Source organism: Podarcis muralis, chromosome 9, assembly GCF_964188315.1.
Source record: "Podarcis muralis chromosome 9, rPodMur119.hap1.1, whole genome shotgun sequence".
Lineage (NCBI taxonomy): Eukaryota > Metazoa > Chordata > Lepidosauria > Squamata > Lacertidae > Podarcis > Podarcis muralis.
The window spans coordinates 5,681,385-5,703,357 of NC_135663.1; the positions used below are offsets into that span (position 1 = coordinate 5,681,385).

The window sequence follows — 21,973 nt, forward strand, 5'->3', positions numbered from 1 at the left end:
AGGACCGGGGAGTCCTCCACACCCACCCACCTCCTGTCCTCCAAAAACAGTACTTCTGTCTTGTCAGAATTCAACCTCAAACTGTTAGCCGTTCTGCCCGGACACTGGGAAGCCCCCTCTGAGGGTATTTTTGTTGGCGAGAAGATATCCAGACTAGGAGAGGTTTGGCATTTCTCTTGGGAGGCCGAGTCATTTAGAAAGTTGGGTCAGAAAGAAAGAAGGCAGCAGAGACAGGCCGTGCGAGAGAAACGGAATATCTTGCATGCCTGAGAAACTCTCTAACCGTCCTCAGCAGCATAATGGAAATGAGCTTGCCTTTGTTACGGTTCGCGGGCGGCTTTCATTTGCATGACTTAACTATCAAGGTGTCGATCAGAAAGGGGCCTCCTTCAGTATTCAGAAACTCTCATATGGATTCACTTACGTGCTAACCAATGGCACCTGGGTGGAAGGAATTAATTCAGCTCTGGCAGACTCCGTCCGAGACTCAGGGAATCTCGCTCTGAGCAATTTGACTCAGGATGTTTATGGAGGTGTTGATAAAGAAAAATGTGTGCGGGGAAAAGGAAGCGCGAGTTTTGGTCCAGATCCTGGTGGGGCCCCATCGAACTCCTTTAATCATTGGCCATTCTTGATTGGCTGGCTAATGCCTTACATTTGGGGAAAGGATGCATGGTTTTCAGACTGAGGATGGGAGGTAGGCGAGGGGAGATGGCTCTTGAGAGATGTTGTATCTGCCCAGAGTGGCTGGGGAAGCCCAACCAGATGGGTGGGGTGTTGTTGTTTAGTCATTTAGTTGTGTCCAACTCTTCGTGACCCCGTGGACCAGAGCACGCCAGGCTCTCCTGTCTTGCACTGCCTCCCACAGTTTGGTCAAACTCATGCTGGTAGCTTCGAGAACACTGTCCCACCATCTCATCCTCTGTCGTCCCCTTCTCCTTGTGCCCTCCATCTTTCCCAGCATCAGGGTCTTTTCCAGGGAGCCTTCTCTTCTCATGAGGTAGCCAAAGTATTGGAGCCTCAGCTTCAGGATCTGTCCTTCCAGTGAGCACTCAGGGCTGATTTTCTTCAGAATGGAGAGCTTGGATCTTCTTGCAGTCCATGGGACTCTCAAGAGTCTCCTCCAGCATCATAATTCAAAAGCATCAATTCTTCGGCGATCAGCCTTCTTGATGGTCCAGCTCTCACTTCCATGCATCACTACTGGGAAAACCATAGCTTTAACTATACGGACCTTTGTTGGCAAGGTGATGTCTCTGCTTTTTAAGATGCTTTTTAAGATGGGTGGGGTATAAGTAATAAAATTTTTATTACTACTACTACTACTACTATTATTACTCTGGACCTTGTGAAGAAGGGAAGGGGGGATCCACGAAATGGTCTTACGCCTTAGTTGCTCAGTTTAATGTCATGGATAAAAAAGGGAAAGGGCCCCAGACAGTTGAGTCCAGTTTCCTTGAGGAAGGTGAGAAGGAAGGCTAATGAGAGGTTTTGCTTGGGGATAACACAAGTGGCTGGGGTGGAGGTAATAATAATAATAATAATAATAATAATAATAATAATAATAATAATAATTTATTATTTGTACCCCACCCATCTGGCTGGGTTTCCCCAGCCACTCTGGGCGGCTTCCAACAAGGATTAAAAATACATCAAAATGTCACACATTAAAAATTTCCCTGAACAGGGCTGCCTTCAGATGTCTTGTAAATGTCAGGTAGTTGTTTATCTCTTTGCCACCTGACGGGAGGGCGTTCCACAGGGCGGGTGCCACCACCGAGAAGGCCCTCTGCCTGGTTCCCTGTAGCAAGGCCAGGGAGAGGGCTCTAAGGGGCAGCATTTGTTCCCTTGGCCTGAGGCTCCCCACCTCTGCATTGAAGAGATGGCCCATTTGGTGGCCCACCCAGCTCGAGTGATTGGTCCCTTCATCCATCCCTCTGAGATACCTTTGATCTAAGGTTAAACACTCACATTTTTGCTAGCAGAAAACAACAATAGTTAGTTACCAACTCAGTTAGAGCTCAGTCTTTTCTTTGGCTTCAATGTAAAAAAAAGGTAAAGGACCCCTGACAGTTAATTCCAGTCATGAATGATTCTGGGGTTGCGGCATCCATCTCGCTTTATTGGACTAAGTCACTTCTGGCAAACCAAAGCAGTGCACGGAAATGCCGTTTACCTTCCCACCGGAGTGGTACCTACCTATCTACTTGCACTTTGATGTCCTTTCGAATGTCATGGATAGAACAGGCATATATTTTTGTTTGCTTGCTTGTTAATTGGATAGATGGGCACCTGGCACTTAATGTATCGTTGCTACCCCAGCATTATTTCGCTCAAATGCCAAAATCTGTCATTTAAAACCTTGCAGAAATCTTAAAAAAAAAAAAAAAACTTTAAAAGGTGGGGAACCTTGGGCCTGTCAGATGTTGCTGAACTACAACTCCCAGCATCCCTAGCAAGCATGGCCAGGGATGATGGGAGCTGCTGTTCAGCTGCATCTGGAGGGCCATTGCCATAGACATCTGCACATCTTTTGTGCCTCAAAGTTACTAGTCCATATGCGTTCCTTCATCGGTTGTCTGTTATAGCAGAGTCCTACTGCCCTTCCTTAGGAACCTGATTTCCTTCTTTGAAGGCAATGGTCTGCCGCCCTCTGCTTTGCTTTGACTACTGATAATATTCTTCTCTTGTTTGACAGTTGCACTATAAAATCCCTTCAGCGTCGCCATGTTTGCATCAGCCGCCTCGAAAGGCCTCAGAACTGGGGGGAGAACTCCTGCGAAGTGCGATTCGTCATTCTGGTCCTTGCTCCTCCGAAAATGGTAGGGTTGAGCTCCTCCTCCATTTTATTTTATTTACTGTATTTTTCGCCCTATAGGACGCACTTTTCCCCCTCCAAAAATGAAGGGGAAATGTGTGTGCGTCCTATGGGGCGAATGCAGGCTTTCACTGAAGCCTGGAGAGCGAGAGGGACCCCTCTCGCTTCCCAGGTTTCGCGCACCTCTCCACAAGCAGTGGGAGCCCGGTGCTGGGCTCCCGCTGCTTGCGGAGAGTTGCCTACACGCTGAAGCCTTCACGCGCTGAGCTCAGCGCGTCCAGGCTTTGCGGACCTCTCCCCAAGCAGCGGGAGCCAGCGCTGGGCTCCCACGGCTTGCAGAGAGCTGCCTGTTTGGGGGCTGGGGTCGGGGGAAGCTCGGGCTTCCCCCGCCCCAGCCCCGCACCTGGGGGGGGAAAAATAATTCCCCCCCCTTTATTTCCCCCCAAAAAACTAGGTGCGCCTTATGGGACGGTGCGTCCTATAGGGCGAAAAATACGGTATTTTTTTAAAAAATAAATCCTGTGCCTTTCCCCTTATCCTTTGATATGCCATTATAATAGAATATAAGAATATGTATGGTATTTTTATATATAAATAAAAGTTGCAAGCAACTTGGGATCTGAACATCAAAATCCCACAAAGAAAGATAATTGTATCCACTAGTTATATCACAAAACATGAGCAAGAGTTGTTGAGCTTTTTTAAAGGGGGGGAATGACCTTCATCGCTCACCTTAAAGTACGCCGCTAACAAACACACACAGCGCAAGAAACAATCATTGTATTCCCAATTGCCAACAGAAAGCGCCAAACGACGCCCACTGGACGAGGCGGAGGGGCAGAGCGAGGAGGGCGGGGGTAAAGACATTCATTCCCCAGTTTTTTCAATCCAGCGATCGATAAGGATGCCACAATCGACCAGGATCACCCAGGGATCTACCTGTCGATCGCGGTTGATCAGTTTAACCTGTCTGAGCTAAGGTATAACATAAAACTCAAGCTGTGGTGTAGGTAACCCAAACCACTCACGGATGTGCCCTGTTTTTCCTCCCTCAGAAAAGTACCAAAACTGCAACCGAAGTGGGCCGGACATTTGCCACAATGTTCTCAGATATAACCTTCCGGCAGAAGCTTCTGGAAACGAAAACGGAGGAAGAGTTCAAGGAGGCTTTGGTTCACCAACGTCATCTGCTGACCGTCGTGAACCAGAGGCCATCAGCAATGGCCGACGGGCACATAGCACACAACCACAAGCCCCTCAAGGTACGTGTGGCAAAGGTCCACTGTTTCAGGTGGACCTTACAAAGCCAAATCATCTTGAGATGAATACCAGACGCTCGTCCGAGGAGGCCAAAGTTGCGTCAATCCTGACAGGGAGTTCGGCATCCCGTCAGAGTCAAGGTCCAGGTCTCTCATCCTGGGTCGACAGAGCTCATCCAGCCCTCAAAGTCCCATATGTCCATTGTATGAAGAGAAGTCCCACCCAAAAAAGTTCAGGACTTCTCTGCTGAGTGAAAAGCAAGTTAAGCACAGAGGTGGGCATGATAGAGGTGCATAGAATTATGCACAGTGGATTGAAAAAAGTATAATCGGCCCCTTGCTGAATTGGTCACAATCCTTTTCCTTCTCCCTTTTCTGCCCTGTAACGCCAGCAACTTCTCGCATGTCACGGCAGGACAAGTTTGCTAGAAGCTGTTGTGCTCTTTCCTTTGACCTCTTCCATTGGGAGCTACTTAAAAAGAAAGAAAGAAAGAAAGAAAGAAAGAAAGAAAGAAAGAAAGAATCTTAAAAATAGGCCTTTTAAACTCTGCTCAAATCATTCTGCACTTTAAACCCACCCTCTCCCTGCCACCAGCCCTGTAGACAATTGTGTCTCAAAACAAAGGAGCAGAAATGAATTTTCTCCCTGGAGGGAGAAGAGGGGCAGAGGTTAGAAATCCCTGTTGCTGTAGCAAGTTGTCCCGCAAGCGGAGAGACGTAATGGGGATGAGGCAGGGAGAGGCTAGAAGGGACAGACAGGGAGCCAAGCAGCGAGGGGGCCGGCGAGGGCCATGGAGGGCTGGCAGCAAATGCCACAGCATATTCCAGGTACCCCTGCTGGGTTTTGGAAGCTGGTGTTGACAGATGCACTTTGCATCCCTTTTGTTCCCAAATGTACGTGGAAAACATGCAAAGCTGCAGTGTACAGACCCAGGAAAAGGCTATATTCTGACCACTAGGAGTGGGAGAGAAATGCAATCCTGTTCCCATTCAAAGGCGAATTTTCCCCATTCGCACTTACCCAAACAATAAAGGTAAAGGTACCTCTGCCCGTACGGGCCAGTCTTGACAGACTCTAGGGTTGTGCGCCCATCTCACTCAAGAGGCCGGGGGCCAGCGCTGTCCGGAGACACTTCAGGGTCACGTGGCCAGCGTGACAAGCTGCATCTGGCGAGCCAGCGCAGCACACGGAAACGCCGTTTACCTTCCCGCCAGCAAGCGGTCCCTATTTATCTACTTGCACCCGGGGGTGCTTTCGAACTGCTAGGTTGGCAGGCGCTGGGACTGAGCAGCGGGAGCGCACCCCACCACGGGGATTCGAACCGCCGACCTTTCAATCGGCAAGCCCTAGGCGCTGAGGCTTTTACCCACAGCGCCACCCGCGTCCCTTACCCAAACAATACATGCACCTAAACACAGCTGTCCTTCAAAATCTGCACTCCTCCAAATTTTACGTAGCAATTCTGGGGACTGTAGTTTATCCCTCAATTCCCAGCAACCTTAAAAAACTACAGTTCCCATGATTCTTTTTTATTGGGGAGGGGAGAAGCTGTGTGTTTTAAATCTATGGTGCGGATGTGAATTCAAGCATGGTTTTTTGTTTTGGAAATGGTGAAATTAAGAAAGGGAAACGGACAGATTCGGTGACATTTGGTACTGTTTTATGGAACCTGCATGCCACAAAGAAATTAATTTTGTGACTCTTTAAATGCATGGGTAGTTGCGGCTAACCTTGGTTAGTTATATTATTTCCCATATTGTTACCAGATCCACGTTTATTTATTTGTGCGACAGTGCAGTCCTGTCAAACATGGGGGTTCCATTCCAGAGGTAGCGCATACAGTCATACCTTAGATCCCAAACGCCTTGGTATTCGGATGTTTTGGCTCCCAAACGCCGCAAACCCAGAAATGAGTGTTCTGGTTTGTGAACGTTCTTTGGAATTCAAATGTCTGACAGGGCTTCTGCGGCTTCCGATTGGCTGCAGGAGCTTCCTGCAGCCAATCAGAAGCCACGCTTTGGCTTTCGAGCGTTTTGGAAGTTGAACGGATTCTGTTCGACTTCCAAGGTACGGCTGTATATGCAAAATCTGACTGCTGATTGGCAAGAGGGGGGAGCCTTCACGAAGGCCCTCCCCGTATCTCAGCTGCCTCCTCTCTTCCCTGCACAGAGGTAGTATCAAGAGAGTCAGTCAGTTTTATTGCACATAGCCAAAGGCTGCCGCAATGTACACAGAATCATTCAACAGTTAAAAGAAAATATGCTGGATTAATACAAAAAAACTTAAAATATTTATATTATCAAGACGTTACCTACTCTAAACAGAGCTATAAAAGTACCTGATTATACAGGTTCAGACATTAAACAGTAAAATTTATAAGCTAAAATCACCACATGGCCACTAATAATGTTAATTAATACAATGTGCAATTATATTCAGAGTTTGGTGAAAAAGATAGATTATAGCTTGATGTAGATAGGGTCAAATTAATTCATCTCCTTAACAGTTGGTGACTATCTTGGCTATATAATTTGCTCTGATTTTCCTAGTGGCAGTTGCAAGGAGTGCTACACGCCAGGTCACATACTTATCTGTGTCTGTGAGGAGATATGAAATCATGTCAGAGGGGTTGGTCTAGATGACCCTCGGGGTCCCTTCTACGATTCTGTGATTTAGCATCTCCTCTGCATAGCCTTTAAAGGAAAGCCGTTGGTTTTAAAGGTCTCGTGGCAGGCGGCTCGAGCCTCCCTCTCCTCTCTCAACAATAGATGAGCATTTGAACTGACATAACATTTCCTTCCTCTCTCCAGCTCCACGAGTTCTTCAATGTTGGCAAGGGAATTTTTGATGACATCGCACGAAGGTTTCCAGTGTACGCGCTGGACTTTACTGATGGTAGGTGAGCCATTGTTTACGACAACGCCGGCCTGACTGGGGTCCTCATAGCACCGTGTCCTGTTTACAGAGCACTCTCTTATTTTTTGGGGAGGGCAGGGAAATGTCTGCAGTAGCTCTGTTTCTGAAAGACAATCACACATTGGACCAGGAAGGATCCCATGTGTTGGGCTTATAGATTATTCCTAATGTCTTCAGCCAAAGCTGGTGCTTTAGATAAATTCCTTGATCCACTGAGGCTAATCCACATGTAGAAACACATTTTCATTCATAAGCAAGGGAAAATCCAACAGAACTCGAGTTCTCATCCTTGTTTTTGGCAAAATCGTACCGCTGGCGCTTTTTAAATGAGATTTCTGTAAGCTAAATGATGAGTAATGTCTCCATAGAGTAGAGATTGGCAATTCTGTCAATTTCATTTTCTCATTAATTTCGGTTTTCCGTGGAGTTTTTCTTTTTAAAGTCATTTTTAAAAATAAAAAACCAGCATTTTAGCGCATATTTCTCCTACAGTACACAATTTTTTACACTATTTTGTCTAATCGCATTTTTGCAAAGCATTCCCCCCTAAAGATTGCATTTTTTAATATTGTTTTTGCTGCTTCAAGGAAAAAAAATGATATGAAAAGGTTAATACACTGAATGCCAAGATCCAAGGCTGGGGCAATTACTCTTTTGTGAGAGGACCCCAGCAGAGATTTAAAGTCACAAAATATGCAGCAGAACAAATTTTGAAATATAGGCTGTTAGACCCTTAAAATATACCCTTTCAAGTGCGTTCCAAAGTTTCCTTCTCCCCCCAGCGAAGAAAAAGCCCACACGTTTGGGAAGTTTAAAATGGTTTACTTACAAACTCTCCAAAGGTCATATTCATGTGCCTTTCCATGCAGCATTCAGAAAAAGTTGCACAGGCAGTAAAACTTAGAATCATAGAATCATAGAGTTGGAATAGACCACAAGGGCCATCGAGTCCAACCCCCTGCCAAGCAGGAAACTTAGCTTAGTTACAAAGTGTTGAGAGTTTCTAAATTATTGGTATATGAACTCGAGAGTGGCTTGTGAGAGCTGCCTGGGGCTGGTGGGGCTTGAGCAATATTGGGAGGGGCCCAGATTCCTGGCACCTGAGGAGATGGAATGATGGTCTGACTCTGTATAAAGGCAGTTTTGTATGAGAGGCTTCACATTCGCGGCCTGTGCCCTTCCATGTACCAACCATCCCCTTCCCTCATTGCCTAAGAGCTCTGCAGGACTGCTGTTTTCTACCTAAATAGCTTTGTGGGAATGCAAAGAAAAGCAATCATTGCATGCTCTGGACAGAGCACTATTGCTTATGTACATATATCTCAGTGATGTGATTTCCCATAAATTTGGGTACGATTCCTAGGCAGAAGCTATTACCGGCCTTGTCTGACTGCCGACAATTTCATCTGCAGTTTGCCATTTATCTCGCGAAGGGGCCTGTTTCAGAAATGCCGAGAGCTGATTCTGGCATAAATGCCTGCGATACTTTCTCTGTTTTCCTTTTATTTACTGCGCGCACGTCCCTCTTTCTCTGGGAAGCTCAGAGCAGATTACGCGGGGCTCCAGGCAGTCTCCCGCCTCCTCGCTGTGACTAAGCTGAGGCTCGCAGAGCTGCGATAACAGCTGTGCAACAGCCATAGGTGAGTTTTGAAACAGCTTTGCAGGGTTGGTGTAGTCCCCCCTCTGGCGTAATGCCTTGGGTCATCCATGCACCCGTTACTGCAGCTGTTCACATGGGGCTAACTGCGTCCCAGTCGAAACCTCCATGTTCCTTATACAGTACATGATCAGGTTTATTTAAAAATAATATTGATAGGGCAGCTGTATGTAAACAAAGAGTGACAGTACAACAGAAAGGCACCAGGGAGAGGAAAGCTGGCAGGCATTCTTCACTTCCTTGGCAAAGGAAGTTTGCCAATCAGTGTTTTCAGCAGGGAACTCTGTCTTGCACCCGGTTGCTGCAGGACTTGCTGTCGCTGCCGACCAGCTGATTGGCAGTGACAGCAAGTCCTCCCTTGCCAACTGCGAGCGTGTTTTGGTATTTCTGGTTCTTCGTTGGGAGGCATGTTTTTCCCTGCCCCATGCCTGACGTCATGCACAGGCATCCCCCCCACTAATGCACAGTCAACTTGTGTGTGACTGTGTTTGCATGCAAGCCGGGAAAGAAATCAGTCAACGGAAGCAGTACGTTTCAGAGCACTATTCAAAGTGTTGGTGCTGACCTTGGAAGCCCTAAATGGCCTCAGTCTAGTATACCTGAAGGAGCATCTCCACCCCCATCGTTCTGCCCGGACACTGAGGTCCAGCTCCGAGGGCCTTCTGGCGGTTCCCTCACTGCGAGAAGCCAAGTTACAGGGAACCAGGCAGAGGGCCTTCTCGGTAGTGGCACCCTCCCTGTAAAACGCCCTCCCACCAGATGTCAAAGAGAACAACAACTACCAGACTTTTAGACAACATCTGAAGGCAGCCCTGTTTAGGGAAGCTTTTAACGTTTAATAGGTTATTGTATTTTAGTGTCCTGTTGGAAGCCGCCCAGAGTGGCTGGGGAAACCCATCCACTTGGGTGGGGTATAAATATATTATTATTATTATTATTATTATTATTATTATTATTATTATACCAGGAAATGGTGGGAGAAAGCTAGCGAGTCCTTGTGGCTCGTGAGAAGACACACACACACCCCAAACCTGAAGAGGACATCAGTGAGGGCAGAGAAGGGGCTCGGTGGGGCTTTGTTTAGGCTGCTCAGCCTCTCCGCCCAACAGCTGGCTTGCGTGGCAGCATTGCAGCTGCAGTTTTCCAGCACCTCCTTCAGCTTCTTGCCAACCTGGTCTGGATTGGAGAGAGAGCGGGAGAACAGGGGGGAATAGCCATTTAGGAGCTTTTTTTTTAAGAGGATGCCCCCCACTTTGCACGATTTCACTTGAGTGTGGGGGCCCAGAACGTAACCTGCGCATTAGTGGGAGGAGGCCTGTATAAGATGGGGTTTGGGGCACGTGGGCATGGTTGGGGAAAACAGGCCCATGGGTCAAATTGGGCCCCATGTTGGGCTGAATTAGGCCCATGGGCCAGAATCTCACCACCTTTGCTGGATTGGTTTGGCCGGCCTGATTTGCCCCGCAGGCTTCCTGTGGTGAGGTCATGCTAGCTGTTGACTTTGGGCCTGCAGAGAACTTTAGCCACAAAGAGGCTATTAATTCCTTGAATATCCATGTGGCTTAGCATTAAGCTGTGGTTTCTCAACTGAGAGTGTATATTTGGGGCTTCAATGACACACACCTGTCCTATGAAATCCAAGTTCTTGGGAATGCTGGTTGGAGGTGTGCAGCAACTCTGTGGCATTTCTCTTCCCAGTTCTGGCACCATGGGCTCAATTCCACAGCCAAGCACCTCTTGGCAACTGCTTTTTCTGCATTCTTTTTTTCTTTTTCTTTTTCTGGACTTGATATTATTTTTTTCTTAATTTTTCTTATTTTCAGCTAATTCACACTACATGTTAATTGCCATACATCTTCAGCCTTGTACCGTAGATTCCGGCATATAAGACGACTTTTTAACCCCGGGAAAGAGGTTAAAAGTCGGGGGTCGTTTTATACTCCGGGTATGGCTGCAGTGGGCGGCGAGCTCCGCTCCGTGCCAGGAGGAAGCCGCCCAGTGAAGCCGGCTTAGCATCACTGGGCAGCTTCCTCCAGTCGCAGAGCCCGCTGCCCACTGCTGCTGCCGAAGCGTATAAGACACCCCCCCCCCCCAAATTGGCAGCTTATACGCCCAGTCACCTAATACACTGGAATCTACGGCACATAACATGAATATATTATTTCTGCAAATTCCCCACATCTAACCCTGCAAGACAGGAGTGCCTGGCGTGCTCTGGTCCAGGGGGTCACGAAGAGTCGGACGCGACTAAACAACAATCCTGCAATCACCTCTCCTTATACCCAAATGCCCATTTGACTTCCTTCACCCACATGCGTGACATCCAACTTATTACTTAATAAAAACCTCCAACATTCATTTTTATGCGTTACGATAGTCATTCATCTATTTGAAAAAAAGGAGCGGGGAAGGAAAACATAACTTCTTAACTTAATGGGTTCAGTCTATACTTATCCAGAGATTTCTGATAGAATGATTTTGTACAATATATTCTTCAACACATTTCCATTCCTTGCTTCTTCTGCCTTCTTGTTGCTACACAGAGGAGTAAAGGAAAAGAAAATGCCAGGGAGCACTGTAAGCAAGGTGGCCTTCTGGGTCTCCCCTCTATCATGTTAGCATGCTGCAGCCAGGATAGCTCAGTTGGTCGAACATGAGACTCTTGATCTCAAGTTTGTGGGTTTGAGCCCCACGTTGGGAGAAAGATTCCTGAATTGCTGGGGGTTGGACTAGATGACCCTGATGGTCCCTTCCAATTCTACAATTCTATTATATTTGCTGTGAACTGGGAATTCCACTTGCCCTTGGGACATACTTAGGGAGGGGGCGGAAATTCGGTTTGCATTTTAATGTGAACCTCCCTCATCCTCGCTTTTCAAAACGGTATGCAAAAGGGAACACGGCTGTCCCTCAAAATTCGCACTTCTCCAAATTTTGCAGCTCTCCAACCAAACAAGGTTTACAAAAACGTGCATGTTAGGGTGATATGTGTGGATAAAAACACATGGCACTGGCGAAAATACCACATGGAAATGCATTGCATTAGGAATGTCGCTTGCAAGAATGTACATCAGGAGAAATTTGTTTTAAAATGCTGATGCACAAAAATGGAGAACTGAACATGAGATTGGAAAAATTAGAAATGGGGGGGAAATGAAACTGAGAGATTTCTCTGCCCCTAGAAAAGCTGCACAGCAGAATATTTTGATATGCCGCAAACTGAAATGAAAGAGGGCAGCCTGCTTTTAAGTGTACATGTTCGATAGCAAAACATTGAATTGCTACAGAAAGTAGTCTTAGGCTTGCTGTGAGATTGAACCTGTTGTCCTTATATTACATTGGGTCGGGCACACCATTCTTTGCCTGGGTCCATGCAAATGCAGCTTATTATAAACTGCATTATGCTGCAGCCTGAGCACTTTGGCAGTGATGCTTCCTTCGTGCAAGTGAGATCAGCAAACCATGAAAGGCTTGGTTTAGCTTAGCATGGCATCCGAACCCAGGATTGTGGTTTCTTTTACTCTAGCCAGCCGCAGTTACCAAGCCAATCACAAAACTTTGGTTTAAAGCAACTACAACTACGGTCCAGAGACCCAACAAAACATTACAAATCAATACAGAGTTCATACAGCCTACCTCCAGGTTAATCAAGCACTTTGTTTGGAATATAGGGCTCATTTGTTCTTGCAACCACCAATAAAAACTTTGCCACTGCCAATGTTCTAGCTTTTGTCCGGTCTTCCAGTAGGAACCTGACATAGTGAGCCTCTGACTTTCCCGGGAAAGGCACCAGCAAGGGTAGTATCAGTTCAGCCCTGGCCTGCTCATACTTCGCACAATGTAACAAAATATGATCTGTGGAATCGATGTCTTGAGCACACGAGCTGTCTAGCCATCATGGTTTGTTGCTAGGGTGAAACAAGCCAAAACTCCAGGTTTGAGCACCACACTAAACAAACTCGTGGAATCATGGAATTTTAGACTTGGAAAGGACCCCTGCAATGCATGGCTTCTACAAACTGCCTCCCCCCAACATAAATTCTGGCTACGTCCATCCTCAGGCCTTCTTTAAACCATGAGCCAGGGTCTCTTGACCAATGGTTGCTTCCATTCCACTCCATAATACATCCAAATTCTCTCCCCTCACCAAAGCATCTAAGTAACACTAGGGATACCTATATCCAGAATTTCTCAGAAATTTCCCAGGAATGTCAGCCGTAAATAGTGTCAGGGCAGAATTTTCAAAAATTGGTAAAATGTCCGGGAAGTGTTTTTTGGCGAATTCCCTGAAAAAAACCAGCTCAAAAACTTTGCATTATTTTTTTTCTGTGTGTGTTTGCAAAAAAAAAAAAAAAAAGTAAGCAATTTTGCCAGAAATAAAAGCTCAACAACTTTTTGAAATATGGCAACCCTAAGTAACAAAGAGGTGTATAAAAAAAGACTTTCTGAGGTCTGGAGCTCAGGCACGCAGCTGCAGTTGCCTGAATGCAATTTTGTCCTTCTTTTCCTTTCCCTGCCCACCTTCCCCAACTCCAAATATTAATATTTGAGTTTTGAACTGTAGGAATAATAGGCGCTTTCAGTTATACCGCTCTGGGCTGTTTGTGGCTTTGTTAATTTCTCAAGTGGCTTCCTGTACAAAGCCGGACGTTGCAGACTCTGAACACAGCAAGCATGCGATTCATTTGTCGTGCGAACTCTGCATCGCCTTTGCAACCACAAATGTAACTTTTGGTTTTTGTTTCACTCCTAGTGCGTCGTGCCTACTCCCCTTAGAACAACTTTGTAATTCTGCAAACTGGAATAAATATGCTTAATTTACATGCTTTTAAATACAGTCATACCTTGGAAGTCGAACGGAACCCGTTCCAGAAGTCCATTCAACTTCCAAAACGTTCGGAAACCAATCACTGTTATGCTCCATCTTACTTTTTCAGCAGTGAAAACTCCCTTGACAACACTAATGAATTTTTTGCTTCATTTAACTAATGGAGACCATGGACTTTCAAACTGTTTGTGTCTTTGTGTCCCTTCCTTTAATCTTATTCTGTAATTTAAAGACTTTCTTTGACATACTATATTTTGTTAAACCACTCTCGTTCCGAGGGTGCTTCTGATCAGCGCCATTTAGCAGCTAACAACGTTTTTGCAGCTCTTAATAGATTTCCTTAAAATTAAAATAAGATGTTTTGGACCAACATCATTTTGCAGGTATCACAGCAGAACTTGTAATGGATTTAAAGGCATGGTATAATTAACCATAAGTAAAGGTAAAGGTACCCCTGCCCATAAGGGCCAGTCTTGACAGACTCTAGGGTTGTGCGCCCATCTCACTCAAGAGGCCGGGGGCCAGCGCTGTCCGGAGACACTTCTGGGTCACGTGGCCAGCGTGACAAGCTGCATCTGGCGAGCCAGAGCTGCACACGGAAACACCGTTTACCTTCCCGCTTGGTAAGCGGTCCCTATTTATCTACTTGCACCCGGGGGTGCTTTCGAACTGCTAGGTTGGCAGGCACTGGGACCGAACAATGGGAGCGCACCCCGCCGCGGGGATTTGAACCGCCGACCTTTCGATCGGCAAGCCCTAGGCGCTGAGGCTTTTACCCACAGCGCCACCCGCGTCCCATGCATAATTAACCATATCTTCTGATAAATTCTGATAAATAAATTCTGATAAATAAATAAATTCTGATAAAGATTAGAACTTATTGGGAGAAAATCTTAAATTTATCATAATTAACCATATCTTCTGATAAATTTAAGATTTTCTCCCAATAAGTTCTAATCTCATCACAACTCCACCAAACATGTAGTTAACTTTATTTCTTCTGCTTTTCCAACAATGATCACTAAGGTTGCACGCCTTTTAATCTGATTGGAAAATTTAAATTATCGGGATTCCCCACCCCACCCCTTCCAGGGACTAAGGAAGATGGAGGTACCTCAGAGATTGAGGAATGATTTATGTAGAGGCCAGAAGGATGGAGCAGAGAACAAAATCGCCCATCTGATTTTGCAGATACCTGCCCAATTTTTTGTATATTTCTTTACAGATTTAATATCCCACCAGTCCTGTGCAGCTTGCAACTCTTGCAAAATTCCTAAAAGTGAGAGCCAGTAGCTTGAAACATGAGAAATGTGTGCGTTGTAAAAATGTCGTAAGTCAACTGTGATATCTGAAGAAACAAGCCAGATACGTGTTCTAATCAAGTTTAACATACCAAATAAAAAAGTTTCCCAAGTAAGAAGTCTCCTCCTTTTCCCTGCAAGGCTAGGCTCAGATTAGCCTCTCTGGAAAATTGTGGAGAAGTCTCTACTCCACGTCCCCAACCTTTCTGCCAGTAGAAATGAGTCTTTTGAGCCGAGGTCTTACTATATAGATCAGGGTTTCCCCAGTTGGGTCTCTGGCTATTGTTGGACTACAACTCCCATCATCCCTAGCTAGAAGAAGCAGTTGTTGGGGATGGTGGGAATGGTAGTTCAAAAAGAGCTGGACAGCCAATTTTGGGAAACCTTGCTCTGTATCTCATGTTGTGGTCCCAAGAGGGGTACCAAGAGGGGTACCCCTGCAAAGTACGCAGGACCCCAGGAAAAGACCCAATGCTTTGAGTCACTACCATTTTGCTTCGTAGCCAAAAGGACTAAAAAAATGTGCAGTGTGTACATCAAGAGAACTCTGATGCTTGCTTTTAGAAATGGGAAAATCGCCCAACACAATGTGCTCCCAGTCACGCATAGCGTTATATTTCTTGGTTCGAAGTGTGCTGTTTCCCAAGAAGGTCTGATTAAGGTCTTTCCAGATAGCATGTGCCTACTTTGGGGGATGTGTAGTTGTCACTTAATTCCTTGTGGGATGTAGAGGAGGCTGCATTCTCGCTCTCCCGCCGCCCCTGCTGAGTTGGGCATGGTGAGCTGGGTATGTTTTCGCCTGGAGGAGAGACGATTAAGGGGAAACCCAATAGAATTCTTCAAATATCTGAGGAGCTGTCAGGCAGCAGACGGAACACACTTGCTTCCCTGCTGCTCCTGTGGACGTGACTAGAACTAATGGGTGGAGATTGCAAGGAGGCCGATCTTGGTTAAGCGTTAAGAGAAAGAGCTGTCGGACAGTAGAACAACCTGCCTCTGGAAGTGGGGACTTTTCAGCAGAGCAGGAGTACCAGCTTGGCCCCGTGACCGTGGGTGCCCAGGGCCATGGGTTCCATGCAGCATGCATGGCCCTAGTGCCGAAATTTGTGGGTGCCCAGCCACTTCATGGAGAATTTTGTGGGTGCTTTGGCACCCAGGGCCCGAGGGAGCCGGCACCTATGAAGCAGAGGGTGGATGGCAACCTGTCAAGGATGTTGTTGTTGCATCCTGCACTCATTTAGCAGAAGGTTGGGCTAGAAGCTCTCAGGCTCCCTTGCAACACTATGATTCTTCCCCGATGAGTGGATGCTGCTGGGGTTGCCATATGGCCTCTTTTTCCTGGACACGTCCTCTTTTTCATAGGTATGTAGAAGGAGAGTCGCCATTCATGGTTAAAGGTAAAGGGACTCCGACCGTTAAGTCCAGTCGTGGATGACTCTAGGGTTGCAGCGCTCATCTTGCTTTACTGGCCGAGGGAGCTGACGTACAGCTTCCGGGTCATGTGGCCAGCATGACTAAGCCGCTTCTGGCGAACCAGAGCAGCACACGGAAACGGCATTTATCTTCCCACCAGAGCAGTACCTATTTATGTACTTGCACTTTTTGTGCTTTCGAACTGCTTGGTTGGCAGGAGCAGGGACCGAGCAACAGGAGCTCACCCCGTCACAGGGATTCGATACACTGACCTTCTGATCAGCAAGCCCTAGGCTCTGTGGTTTAACCCACAGTTAAAAGTAGAAGTCGTCAAATGTGCCCTCTTTTTTGCTCTTCAAAATATGCATCTCCCTTTGCTCAGCCTCTCTGGCGTTCTCTCTCTTCATTCTGGCCACAGTTGTCTATCAGTTCTTCGGCTGTTTCTCTCTCTTTTTAACAAGGTGGAATGAGAACAGGGTTCTCAATCTCCTGCTACTTTCTTACAGTGTGAATGAGTCCCTTGGAGCTAGAGTTTCAGAGCAGATAGTGTGGAGCCCATTGCGGCCAAAGTCGTTTCCCTAAGTGAGGGCAAACCATGTTTGTTGTAAGCAAACACTTGCACTTCAGAGTGGTGAGATCACCGAGAGCGGGGACTTGCTGTGATGGACGCTGCTGCCTCTTCCCTGCCAAAGGCTAGCCTTGAATTTGTCACTTCCTGCCTTGTTTTCTTCACACGGGTGTTGTGTCACCTAATTAGAGTTTTGTGTTTTTGCAGTTCTGCAAGGAGCGCGATTGGCAAGGACTGCAAAACAGTGAGCATCCGTCTGCACAGATCTTTCCTCTTTCCATTATTTTGCAGCTGTTCAACATGCGTAGTTGGGGACAGGCGGGCGATCCAATTCGGTTTGCGTTTAAAGGCGAACCTTCGTCATTCTCACTCGCAAGAACTGGGATGCCGCCATCTTTCGAAATTCGCACTTCTCTGAATTTTGCAAGGCGGTTCTCCAACCGAGTGATGCGTACAGAAATGCATACATTGGGATAAAGCTTGTGTTAGATGCATATATCACTTTAAAAAAACACGTGCTGGTGAATTTTCATGGGGACTTTTTAAAAAAGGCAAATAGATAAGGAAACATGGAGAACTGAACTTAAAATAAGAAACGGAGAGAAACCAAAACTAACAGATTTGCTCTTTCTTTTTTGTGGGAGCTGCATTTAGAGATGGAGCGCTTGCCTGGTAGTCATAGGTGGCAAGAAAAGCCTGCAGGTGTGAGCAGAACTAATGGGGGGGAGTTGGGGCGCTCTATCTCTCTGGGGAACGCAGCAATAGAAACCAGAGAATCTGCTTACCTAGTATAGAAGAGCAGTGAGCTGCTGCAAGAGGCATGGCGCTTCTCATCCCTTCCGCTGCCAGCCCACAGTAGGCTAGATGGAAAAATGATTCTGTACAGGCTAGTAACTTCTCTGCACCTATTTGCAAGGCTGGACAAATAGTCTGGCTCAGCATAAGGCTATGTTCCATGAATTCATAAATATTTTTTTAAAAAATTTGAAAGCAACATTTATCTCCCCCAAGGATAATGTTTGTTTGTCAGCGTGCTTTCGAGCTGGAAGCTCCAGTCTCAAGGGCTCACACAAACACATCTATTGAGCATAGTCTAAAATAACACCCAGACAAACAATTATTGAGCATAGTCTAAAATAACACCCAGACAAACTCAGCATGTAAGGAATATACGATGCCATGTGCATTCAGCTGTGTGCAAATACAGATTGCCAAATTTGTGGCGAAAACTGAACACTTTGATTAAAAGTGTGTGTGTGTGTGTGTCTCCTCCTCTCTGTGAGATATAATAGCCGTGAGGAATAGAAGCTGTAGAGCCATTGGAATCCCCTGGGTGTTCTGTTTATTTTCTCAAATTTAGCTTCCTCGCCTGGGAGTATTTTCCTCTGCTTAAAAAGAAATCTTATCTTCAGCAAGGAGGAGTGTGTGTGTGTATGTGTGCATTGCAGAGCCTTATTCAGCTGTTTCGCAGGCAGTCTTTGGCCAAGTAAGAGGAAATCCTTCATTCTGACCCTCTGCCCTTTGTTATATTCAGGAAAAGCAGGCAGATTCTGGTTCAGCTGCTGCTAGTTATTTTTCCCCTCCCTCCCTCCCTCCCTCCCTCCCTCCCTCCCTCCCGCTAGTTTCAGTCCTCGCCTTATACATGAGTGTACAAGCCAGGGGTTCATTTATTCGCAGGAATCAATCGCCCACCAACCTCCCCAAAGGAGCCTCTGTGATGCTTTAGCATGGGTCCATGTTTGATTTTCCTTTGTCTGTTTGGAGGATTTTAAAAATAAAATAATTGACTCGTGTCCAGGGAAGTAAATGCCAGCACTTGAAGCCAGCCAGCGAAGCCGTTTTTGAGGTGCTGTTTTGCTGCGTGTTTTTCCTTTTCGACATTTCGTCATACATTCTGCTGTGTCTCCTGCAGCGCTATGTAAACCCCTGGAGGCTGGCTGCCAGGGCGACAGGGTGTGCAAGATTTGGTTTGCATCGGGTTTTCCCCTAAGGGCTTCTTGGTATCTCCCTGCCACCCCACGTCACGTTATAATTGGAAACATTTGCTAAAGATTTTGCAGTGGGTGCAAACCCAATATGCAAAAGAGGGTGGCTGTACAATGATGGATTTTTCCTTGGACCAGGAATTTAACATGACCTGGTATAAAGTGAAACAGAGGGGTTTGGGGGGCAGGGGCCAAAATTACCCACTAAGAGGCAAGGAGACGGGTGCTTGCAAGGTGCAAATGACTACCGGACTTTGAAAAGCTGGTACATCAGGGTTTTTTGAATGAATTAAACCAACTAGTTTTCACTGGAATAAATGTGCAATGAGTTGTTACCGATTTGAATTTTATTGCATTACTATCTTCGTGCAAACCGCTATTCTGATTACAGTGGTACCTTGGTTGTCAAACTTAATCTGTTCCGGGAGTCCATTCGACTCCTGAAACGGTTCGAAAACCAAGGCGCGGCTTCTGATTGGCCGCAGGAGCTTCCTGCACTCAGTCGGAAGCCGCGTCGGACGTTCGGCTTCCAAAAAACGTTCGCAAACCGGAACACACACTCGCAGGTTTGCAGCGTTCGGGAGCCAAAACATCTGAGTACTAAGGCGTTCAGGATCCAAGATACGACTGTAATGCGCACTCTTCTCTCTATAGGGTTTTATAAACAAGAATAATGCTTTTTATAGGATAGGGGGCACCATTTCGCTTTTATTCCCCTTCCTTCCCTCCTCCTCCCCTTTTTATGAAGATTACCCGCTCTGGGATCCCACAGCTAATTCTCCCCTGGTCTCCTCGCTGGCCCAAATAGAACTAATTTAGCCAGCTAGCCCCGGTGATCATCTAATGTTCATTGAATGGATTTCCCCCCTAAATTGATTTTTGATTTTATTGTTATTCACGTTTTATACCATACTTTATGCTGTTTTTTGTAGCATCAATTAAGTGTTTTAGATTTGTTGTTAGCTGCCCTGAGCCCGGTTTTCTGAACCGGGAAAGGCGGGGTATAAATAATTTTTTTTTATTTATTATTATTATTATTATTATTATTATTATTATTAATGTAACTAAGGGGCAGTGGCCCCCAAATTGTTTAGGGAGCACTGATAGTGAAGCATGGCAGCAGATTCACTCAGGGAAGTCTCCAAACCAGCCGTGGCTAGTCCAGTAGGGCAAATGGGGCACTGTCCCAGCCAACCCCCACTTAAATGGGATGACTCTTGTTGTCCATGTGCTTCTTATTAGAACCATAGAGTTGGAAGGTACCGTGAGGCTTGTCCAGTCCTTCCCTCTGCAGTGTGGGTCTGCCCTTTTGGTTACGGCTTTGGCGTTGAGCGCGCTTCGATCCATGCGGAGTTCCCCCACCCCTTTCTTCACTTTGCTCTTTGGGGTTTGTTTTAGGCATCATCGGCAACAACAAAGCCATAGGCAAATACATCACCACCATGATCTTTCTGTACTTCGCCTGCCTCCTGCCTTCCATCGCTTTTGGCTCCCTCAACGACGAAAACACGGACGGAGTCATTGGTGAGTCTTCCTGCCCTGTCCCTCGCCTGCCCCCCTGCAAGCTCCGGTTCTCACTGGGGAGCCCTGAGGGAAGATCTATTTTTTTTTTTAAAAAAAGATATTTATTAAGAATTTAACAATTACAAAGAAAGAAGAAGAATAACAATAAATCAATACTTCAAAAATAAAAACACAAGAACACTAAAAAAAACAATACGACAAAATTATAGAAAGAAAAAGAAAAAAGGAGAACAAAAAAACCCCAAAAAACATATAAGAGCAAAAATATTTTAAAAAACAAACACCTCCAATATCTATGTCCTTATCTTTCATTTACTTATTTCATTGACTTCCTCACACCTCCCTTTTTTGTATTCTAATTCAATTTTGCTATTTCAGCAAATCCTTTCCATCTTTCTCAATATATTCTGTCATTTGATTATCTTAACTTATTTATATATTCTGTCATTTAATTATCTTAACTTATTTTAACCTTATCTTACCATAAAAACCTTATAAACTTAAAACTTATTTATACTTATCTCCTTATAGCATTTCTACTAAAACCAAATAGTTTCATCCAACATTTTTCATACACTCATTAACTTTGCAGTTTTTCTTTAAATGAATTTTTTAAACTTTCTTCCAATCTTCATCCTTCATCCCTGAGGGAAGATCTAATCTGTGTGATCACAACCAAAGAAACCACTGCTGTCTAAACGAAGGAAGCTCTTTCGGGGGCGATTTTTCTTCTCTCCCCGAGATAAGCTTAAAGGTAAATGGACCCCTGACCTTTAGGTCCAGTCGTGGCTGACTCTGGGGTTGCGGCGCTCATCTCGCTTTACTGGCCGAGGGAGCCGGCGTACAGCTTCTGGGTCATGTGGCCAGCATGACTAAGCCGCTTCTGGCGAACCAGAGCAGCGCATGGAAACGCCGTTTACCTTCCCGCTGGAGCGGTACCTGTTTATCTACTTGCACTTTGACATCCTTTCGAACTGCTAGGTTGGCAGGAGCAGGGACTGAGGAACGGGAGCTCACCCTGTCGCGGGGATTCAAACCGCTGACCTTCTGATCGGCAAGTCCTAGGCTCTGTGGTTTAACCCACAGTGCCACCCGCGTCCCAATATAAGCTTACTGCTTAGATTAGACTAGTAGTTCACACACATGCACACTAGGCCTGGGCGATGTATCGGTATATCGCCCAGAACTGGTTTGAGGGCCAGTAGAGTGCATGGCGCCTTCACCCGGTGGTATATCAGAAGTCAAGCACATTGGCTTGCTCTAATGAAAAAGTACAAATGGAGCAAATTTGCAGGTTCGCTATAGCTTTGCATCACACATGCTTCATTTCAGCGTTTATAGTCTGCTTTTTCCAGTTCACAGTGGCTTGCAAAAACAGAAAGCTATGCATGATAATAATAAATTATTATTATTATTATTGGAAAATATCCAGTGCAATCGAAAAAGGGCGAGAAGTTAGCAGCGCCTTAAAAGAGTAAAACTGCCTTGACTGCTTGTATGAAAGCAAGCCATGTTTATTAATGTTATTTATTCTGGCTTTGCTAATCAGAAGGAGGGGTATCAAAGACTTGTCCCCAACCCCTGGAAATTAGACCCAGACCCAGCCCTCCCGGTTCCTGAGATTTCCACGCTCATTGTTTGCATGTGGTTCTTCAGTGTCAGATGGACTGCAAGCTTTCTTGAAAGCTGAAAATCTGAAGTTG

At 45.9% G+C, this 21,973-nt stretch overlaps 1 protein-coding gene across 5 annotated transcripts in view; it reads left to right on the forward strand.

Annotated features, from left to right (window-relative positions):
- The window catches only part of SLC4A11 (solute carrier family 4 member 11), a 229,296-nt gene that overhangs the window by 172,411 nt on the left and 34,912 nt on the right, over nt 1-21,973 (forward strand). For all 5 annotated transcript variants that reach the window (XM_077933725.1, XM_077933724.1, XM_077933723.1 and 2 more), the window contains exons 7-10: nt 2,699-2,822; nt 3,874-4,080; nt 6,889-6,973; nt 20,145-20,270. In XM_077933725.1, the coding sequence (XP_077789851.1) occupies nt 2,699-2,822; nt 3,874-4,080; nt 6,889-6,973; nt 20,145-20,270 (542 nt within the window). The remainder of the gene's footprint in view (nt 1-2,698; nt 2,823-3,873; nt 4,081-6,888; nt 6,974-20,144; nt 20,271-21,973) is intronic.